The sequence below is a fragment of the Parasteatoda tepidariorum genome, chromosome 4 (assembly GCF_982258835.1).
Source record: "Parasteatoda tepidariorum strain Cologne lab strain chromosome 4, Ptep-v5.0, whole genome shotgun sequence".
In the NCBI taxonomy this organism is placed as follows: domain Eukaryota; kingdom Metazoa; phylum Arthropoda; class Arachnida; order Araneae; family Theridiidae; genus Parasteatoda; species Parasteatoda tepidariorum.
In genome coordinates this window covers 34,511,760-34,520,841 of record NC_141758.1, presented here as the reverse complement: position 1 = coordinate 34,520,841, position 9,082 = coordinate 34,511,760, and the positions used below count along the sequence as shown (strand labels likewise).

The window sequence follows — 9,082 nt, the reverse complement described above, 5'->3', positions numbered from 1 at the left end:
TATGGGTTATTGTAAACTTAAATCTTAAAACATTAAAAAAAAGTAAGTTTTCTTATAATAAAGTCCAGAATAAAGTTGAAATTTATTATAAAAAAACTGTCATTCCCTATTAACAGAATAAGGGTCAAATATATCAGTTTTAATTTAAAATGATTTGATATTTTTTTGGATAACAGTATCAGTATTCCAGCCATAACAATTTAGGGTCACATATTACATTATACAAAATGGCCTTCTTAACATCCAAAAAGAGAATCTGTATTGACATACCCAGAAAATAGTATGGATTAATTGCCACATAATTTAAATTTTAAAAAAGTAAAATTTCAATGCAGGTAATGAAAATTTAGCGAAACTCAAATAAAACCCTCCATTTATCTGCACTTAACTCATTGATGGTTCTGCACATAAAAAGTCATAATTTAACCTGTAGTCATCTCTGGATAGCAAAACGGTTTTTCCATGTTATTAGATAGAGAAACAGTGTATTATAGAGAAAGAGTCTCCTAATTTTGTCCATTTGCTAAACTGTCAGTAGGTAAAATTATAAAAAGCCATCTTAATTTGAAAACTAAAATAGTGTAAATTAATAATTCAATCTAATTTATGCATAATTTATTGTTCAAAATCAATGGTGGCTTATTGAAACCAAGAATCTGAGTTCGACCATCATTAAATAATAGTAATTGATCTACAGTCGAACAGTGCATAAATTCCAGTGCTATTTTGTTTCGAAAATAACTACATTAAAAGAAATGAGTCTAACTATTAATGATACTTAATTGTGGTATTAGGTACTGAATGAAATAATAGAGGCACTTCATCAATACGTATTTCAAGGTTTCCGAAATAGAATAGTACAGGATTTCTTGATATAGTTTCTTTTTTCTCTGAATAATATCAGAATTAATTCTTTGTGTCTTGCTTTAAACTTAAAACTTTCATTAGATCACCAATTTATTCAATTAGATCACTAATTTATTCTAATTGTTTTAATTAACTTCAAAATATTTTTTAAAAATTTAATACACACTCAAGAACATACCACTAAAAGCCAGTCAGAACTAATAAAAATTTTAGTTATTGGTCCTTTGCACCAGTGAAATTTTCTCAGTTTTATTTCTGTACTTTATTACAGGAAGAATTTCAAAAATTAGAAAAACTTTGGCAAAAAGAGCTATGTCAGTATAACATTTATCTGCTTTTTAATTATAAAATACTCTTTAAAATAACTCGAAAAGAAAAATAATAAAATTATAAATAATAATTCAATATAACTATTTGTGCACAATTTATTACTCCTCAAATTTATAAATTTTTATTTATATACAACCACTTTAAGAGGAAATAAATTCACAACCAATTTTTTTATCTCACTTCCTGAAATTTTCCATGTTCAAAAATACGACGGCCTAGTGTAGAAAATATGAAGTCGTCAGCTGGACAAATAGCTGATTTTTTAGGCTTTAAAATAATACCAGATAGTTGGGGTGGGTTGAAAAGGCGTTCACAAATTTGTTTTTGTATACTTAATACTTTAAGAACTGCAGGCTGGTCTTTCTTCGGTTTACAAGACAAAGCTTTTGAAAATAAACTCGGCTTAGATTTAGTTCTCTTACTTTTCAGAAGTGGCGAATACATTTCATTTGTTTCTTGTATTAATAGGGGCGGAGAAGAACGTAAAGGAGATAGATCAGAATTTGCATCTATAATAATTTCCTCTCTTGTAATATTTAGACTTTTCAGGGGGGAACTTGAAAGCTTATCAGATTTTAAGCATGAAGTCAAATCAATCTCTATGCTTCCATCAGTTTCATCTTCAGAAGATTCATCATTATGAAAGTATTTTTCAGCAAATAATGCAACTAAATCACAAAAAAGGAAAAATCAATAAAAGCACACAATCAATAAATTATAATATACCAAAGCACAATTTAAATTATCATCTGTAAATCTAAATCAAATTTTTAATAATTAATTTACAAATAAAAACACTAATACAACAGCAGGAATTTCAACAGTTCTGATAAATCAAGATATTGCTTTCTTTAATTGAGAGAATTGATATGTCTATCAAAACAAGTAAGTGACCCTCTTAAAGTTTCATAGATTATGGCTTTGTTAATTCAATACAATCATCACCTTGACTTATAAGTAAATTATAAAGTAGAGAAATTTACTATAGACCTAAAATACAAACTTTAATAAAAAAATGTTCCTCCAATTTTAAAATTTGTAAAAGGGTTCAATATTTCTTTAATTATTACTATTTTTTTTTTATAATTTTGGGAAACCAACACAGCTTTTACATCTGCTAATATATTAACTTTGTACAGGGATGAGATTAGCCAAAAGGCAAAAAAGCTGAATTTCTACACTAGTAAATTTTACGCAAGCGCAACCCTTCAATAATAAATTCCAGACAGTTTAAGATAATAAATAATGTGTTGACATAAAATTGTGTACTAATCTATTATTATATAAATGATTACATTGATACTTAACATTTAGTGAAAATAAAAATTACCAATTGAAAAAATAAACCTGGAAATTATATTTTTCCTCAGTTCACATAAGGACATAAGAGACTTATTACTTGAAAAACTACCTGGTTTAGCAAATTAAAACTACTGAGTATATACATAAATATTTCATTTCTTTTAATAAATACTGTTATGTGATTTATAGCAAATGTATCAGTAATATTACTTTTTGAATTATTTTGGGGAAAAAAAAAACTACAATGGGCAGAATCATTATGTTCATATTATAGTCTAATCTAACTAGAGCCCTGTGAAACATATCAATAACAGTGAAGTAGAAATATATAGTAACTCCTTAACATACAAAATTGCTATTTTAGTTTGAAAAATTAAATGACAATCAGCAACTGTTTAGATAATTATTTTTCATTTGATAAGAATTTTGCATTTTATAGCATAAATAACAGCAATTATAAATTAAAATTTTGATGATAAGTTAATTAACTCCTTTTCCAAAAAAAAAAATTAATCACTTTTTAAGTGATTGCTTTTGTTTGCTATATCTTTTATGTTTGCTATATTTCGTCGTTAGTCCATCTTCAAACATTTTGTGACAAATCTTACTTTTTCTTCCTTGCAAGCACAGAATGTTAGTTCTGAATATATTCCCTTCCAGTTTCTCAGATGTTGATACTAATAATCGTCGTTAGAAAAACAGTCACCTTTATAGTAACTAATTTCAAAAATTTTTTTTACTTCTTACAAGAATCGCGATAGTTGGTCTTAAAATTGCTTAAAGATGAATAACAATTATGGATTTTGAAATCACATGAATATGAAACTAGATATACGATTTTGAAAAATAGAAAATACAAACTGGGATATAGAATTTTCAAAACGTGCAAATACAAACCACGATTCATAATTTTTAGATCGCGTAAATACGAATCATGATGCGTAATTTTTATGTTGCATGAATAAGAATTATGATGCATAATTTTTAGAATGTGAATTTTAATGTCTTATTTTTAAATCACATATAAATACGAAAATTAATGTTTGATATTATAACCGCATGAGCAAATCAAGACATTGAATTTTAAACTCGCGTGAATACGAATCGCTACATTGGTCTTAGAAAGGCGTAAATACAAATCACAATATCGGATTTTTAAATCTCGTATATACGAATCGCAACGTACAATATTCAAATCGAGTGAATAAGAATCGTAACATGCAACTTTTATATCACGCAAATCTGAAAAGCTATGTTTGATATTAAAATCGTGCCGGCCGATGGTCGAGTAATTAGCGTGTCTGACTGCAAGCCATTGGCTGCTGGTTCGAATCCGGCGCAGGGCATGGCTGTTTCACTCTGTGTTTTGTTCTCTATTGTGTGAATGAGGCCCGCCCTGTAAAACAGGTATGTGGCAGTGTGGCGTGGGTAATGTCGCTCGCCTCCGTGACTTAGGTTCACAGGTGCCCACTGGATAACGTTAAATGAGTAACATTTCTGGCATCTTCCTCGGTGAAAAACGTTAAAGTTCAGTGCCTGCCGTTAGGAAAATAATAAATAAATATTAAAATTGTGTGAATAAGAATCGGGATATTAGCAGATTCCAGGCTTGGGACCTCTAAAAGGCTTGTCAGAAGCAGCGTCGTTTGAACTACGAAAATCGGAGCTATCTGGCGGGCGGGTAAAAATGCGGAAAATCTCATTTGCTGCATGTAAAAGGGGAGAAAATAGCTAAAATAAGTAAAAATGAGGAAGGATTGGTAACTATGTAGTTTGAATTTTCTGTTTCTCTTTGAAAATCTGTGAATTTTCTGAAAAAGCGGAATATTTATTAAAAAATGTGAAATTTTTAGAAAATCTGAATTTTTGATAAAAAGCTGAAATTCAAGAGATAAAAGTGAAAAAGGCGGAAATCCGCTAAAAAGCGGAAAAATCTCATCCCTGTTTGTAGGTAACAAAAATTTTTGCCAAAAATAAGTTAGTAAACGGTCTCTATCTTCTATTCGCAATTTTGATAATTCTGTGATAATTGGAATCTTTATATAAACTCTCTTTAAATAAAATGATAAATAAAACCTTTTAAATTGAGAAATTTACATCATATGAGATAAATTTAAAAGTATGTTAAAAATATTAGATAAATAAAAGGCCTCAAAATTCATACTTTACTAAAATATCCAATTATTAATAAAATTAAGATCGATTTTTATTTTTTCTGTTTAGCTTTTGTATCTTTGTTTTTATAGACGTTTTTATAAAAAAACTGCATTGTTAAAAGTGTTTCTGATAGATATTATTTCTTTTAAGGCTTTATGGATAATTTTTTTCTAGAAAATATTATTTTTAGCATTAAAGTTTTGTTTTAGGAATATTTTAGGATATTCTTTCAATTCTACAAATGTAATTTTTTTTTTTAATAGCTGTTAGTTAGTTTGTTTTTACCTAAAATATATAAAACTATCTTAAATCTTAATATCCAATTATCTTAAACATTTCTATTAAAGTATTTTTTCCCCTTACCCCTAACCAATAATACAGATAAGTTGTGATTATTTTTCAAAAATGTCGAAACTTATTTCTATATAAAAAATAATATCTATTACGTTTTTTTTTTAATTTGCTACTCGGATGCCTAATATTCAGTAGTTGGACAAATCACTATTCATTAAATCTCTAGTACCAACACTATTAGTTTTCCAGCAACGAAATGGTAATAGACTGGTATGATCAGCATAAAAATTAGTGGATAAGGAAAGCTATAATTTTTCCCAGAGGAATAAAAAAATAACTTTCGAAATACAGCTCGATTCCAGATAAGGGGTGACACAACCAGAAATCTCAACTCAACCATAAAATACAAAGGGATTCATATATATGTAAGGGAAGATTTCCGTATCGTGATCTGTGGCAGAATAATCGCAAAGTCTTGGAGACTTCTGGGCAGTGGCTTGCGAGAAACTAAAAAAAATCACAGAAAGGGACCAACTCGAAAGCTGTAACTCGTAGCCACCCCCGGGCAAGCATCTATGTGTTTTTTTTTAAAAAAAATTGCAAGTTTAAAATCTATTTGGCGATTGTAGTTGGCGAGACAGATCATGATACAGAAATATCCCCATAATTAACTCATTGCGCTTAACCACTGTTTTTAAAATATTTTTCTTATAACGTGAAGACAGAAATTTTGAGTTTTTTAAATCACACATATCCATTACCTCTTATCGACAGAAATGCTAAAAGATAAAAAAATTAATCTTAATTATCTATCAAATGATCATCTGCTATTAATTTAATTAGTTTTTAACATCTTACACAACTGCAAACAAAATCAAGAAAAAACATGCTTTCACAGTTTATTTCACGTAGATTTGATAGGGTGAAAAATTCTCTGACCATTCAAAGTTTTGGGGTAAAATAATGTTTTTTCCTTGACTTTTTTAAAAATAGAATCTTGTCTTCCTCGATTTTTTTCCGGTATTCCCGATATTCCAGGTGCGTACTAAATATATCTTAATAATAGCTTACTGCACACAAAACATTAAGAATATAAATTAAGAACATTTAATTAGCTTTATTACTTATAATAGAATAAGTTGAAAGCAGATAGTAATAATTTACGCCTTTACCCACGAAGAGTGAAAATTTAGTTAACAAGGAATTAAAAACAGGCAAAAATTGATAGAAAGTTTTCATACCTTCGTTTTCATTTGTATTGCATTCAGCCTGTGACTTTAAATTATTTAATTCAGGCTTTAAGGTAGTATCATTAGTTGTACCATTGAAATATATTTTATCAGGATCATCTAGCTTCTCATTAACAGCTGCAAACAAATCGCACATATCAAACAAATCTTGAGTATTTTCATTATCCGCAGGACTTAAATTAGTCAATGAAATTTTCTCAGAGTTTAATATAGTTTCAGTTAAATCTATATATTCATCTTTTTGAGATGTAGGCAAAAAACAATTTGAAGCCTTAGATGATAAGTTTTCTTCTGCCAATGATGCCAAAGAAATTTTATTATCCTCAATATCATTAGATTTAGCATCTATTAATTTAGCATTGTTAGAAAATGAAGAATTATTTTTCTCATCGACATTAGTACTTTCAACACAAATAGAAGCTAACAAATCAGATAGGGTTTCATCATTTTCACAAGATGGTATAAGTGAATTATTACACGTTGAAAAATTTTCTAACTTATCCGAGTTACTGTTTTCTGCCTTATTCAAAATACTCGAGTCATCTTCGCAGCTGCTTAAAGATAGTGAACTGAACAAATCAGAATAAGTGTTATCGATTTCAGGTGATAAATTATCCAATGAATTAATAAATTTATCAGGAAAAGGATTGCAGCAAATTTTTTCATTTAACAAATCTTTTTGAATGCTTATTGAGTTAACCATTTTATTGTCTGGTTTACTGCTTATGCCATTAAATAAATCATAAAAACTCAAATCACAATCACTGTAATTTACATTTTTCTGATCTAAACTTTTTAGGGTTTGTATATCTTGCCTTTTAAGATCTGAATTTTTAACATTAAGATCGCCTGGCAACAAATTAAGAAAATCTCCCTCATCATGATCCTTGTTTTTTATAACTGATTTAGTAAACGAATTACGGTCTGCTGATTTTTTAATATTTTGATGCTTAATGTTATTTACATTACTACTTGTTTTATTCCAAAAATCAAACGAATCTGTGGTGTTCAACTGGGTAACAGGTACTGCGATATTATTTGAGTCACCTTCAACGGAAGTTAATCCCAAATTGTGACGATCTTCTTCATCGCTAACAGAAGATAATCCTGAATTTAAACGATCTTGATCATCGCTAACAGAAGATAATCCTGAATTGAAACGATCTTCTTCATCGCTTCCACACCCACTATCACTTTCATTTTTAGTTACTTGAAAACAATTTTCTGTGATTACATTTGGGTCACAACCTGAAATTAAACGATCTTCTTCATCACTAACAGTTCCAAAGAGACTATAACAACCATCGTTTTTCGATGCTTCTGAATTAAAATTGGGAGGAGGTTCTAAACAGTTAGAACTATGTTCTATTTCTCTATCAGAATAGAACTCATCATTAATTGTTTGTTCCAGGTATATAGGAGTAGCACTATAAATTTGAGGCATCGTTGAAAATTTTACATTTACATATCAAAAAGACTAATTTATTTCGCAAATTCATATATTTTCCAAATAGAATAATTTTCCTTTCTGTCCTCTCTATTTACTTTTACAAATATCACAAGTACGTTGTGTATCTGGTGTAGTGTTGCCAAACAGTTTGAAATTATAAGTTAATTTAGAATCGATGGTCACCACCAAAATGCTTAAACTCATCGTTCGTTAAATACTGTTTATCAAAATGAAATATATAAACGCATTAAACTGGAAAAGTTCTAAATCTCCATGTAACATTTTATTAAAAGACCTTATGAAATTCGTCACGCAAGGAGACTCATTATGCTCGGGTTTTCCTGAATTACACGAGCGCATGCGCTAACTGAAAAAGAAAAATTAAACCTTGAAAATTCTCGTATAACTGAACTGTAAATTTAACTTTACGTTACACTAATGTTACGTTATTAACTATTAAAATACAGATTTACTTAACTTTCAAATAGAGAATTCGAATTGTCGCAGAATGTTATTCCGAAATAAAATAAATGAAATAAAAGTTTTTTTTTTCTTTCATATATATTTGCTAGAATTCTAAAGTAAAGATTGGGAAAATAATTATTTTTTAAAATATATTTTCAATTTATTTAGAAATGATCTTGGCTCTTGAATTAAACTGATTACTGCTTGTTATTCTTAAAATAATTATAAATTACGAAATTTAAATACCACAGAATGAAGAAAAAAATGAATGATTCCCAGATAAACCACTCATCATATTTTTAACAAGAAATATATTCTTTTATTTTGAGTCAATTGTTAGCAAAGTTGAAACAGCACAAGATCCATGACCAACTTGTACTGTACGAACTTAAAATAAACAAATAGCAAAATCAAATTTTAGTCTTATACAAAGATTAAAATGGGTAAAGTCAAGGAATTCTTGGTAATCAATATATGAGGCAAAGACAAACGAAAAATTTCAATTATTCATACTTTTTTCTTCATAAATGCTTTTTCCCCCTTTTTACAAACTATCTAATAATAATCATTGAAAGTGCCAATCAACTTAACTAAGTGATCAATAAATTTAGCTCCCTCCAAAACACTTTCCTAATTCATATATCAATTTTTTTCTTTTAATAACTATTTTTTCAAAGACAATAACCAAAAATTTCATTGTAATATCTGAATGTAACACTGATTCTTCTGACCAAATTTGCTTCAATCTTAGAAATTTTCCTTTAAAATTCTAAATAAGAAAATTAAACTAGGCAAGTTCTAGATTTTTTTAAAAATCTAAAATAAGAAAGAGCTGTTTAGCTGAACTAGTTGAATTTTTTAATACTAACTTTCCTCAATAGTATAGTTTAAGAACCCATTTATTTTACAGGGAGGATCTGGAAGCAGTATTTAAGGAGTGAATATGCACTATCTTAATAAATTCAAA

At 28.4% G+C, this 9,082-nt stretch overlaps 1 protein-coding gene across 1 annotated transcript; it reads right to left on the bottom strand.

Moving 5' to 3' along the window:
• Positions 1–557: 557 nt before the first annotated feature.
• LOC107456388 (uncharacterized) lies at positions 558–7,993 on the bottom strand. Its single transcript, XM_016074250.4, has 2 exons — positions 6,192–7,993; positions 558–1,865 (listed from the first exon to the last, which is right to left on the bottom strand). Exons 1-2 carry the CDS (start codon positions 7,642–7,644, stop codon positions 1,369–1,371), a joined length of 1,950 nt encoding a protein of 649 aa, XP_015929736.3. The 5' UTR covers positions 7,645–7,993; the 3' UTR covers positions 558–1,368.
• Between the last annotated feature and the right edge of the window lie 1,089 nt (positions 7,994–9,082).

What these genes read in the sequence shown, in the direction of transcription:
- LOC107456388 (XM_016074250.4), bottom strand. Translation starts at nt 7,644, where the DNA reads ATGCCTCAAATTTATAGTGCTACTCCTATATACCTGGAACAAACAATT. An exon ending in CAATACAAATGAAAACGAAG is followed by an intron (nt 1,866 to 6,191) that starts GTATGAAAACTT and finishes TTTGTGATTTAG; the next exon opens with TTGCATTATTTGCTGAAAAA.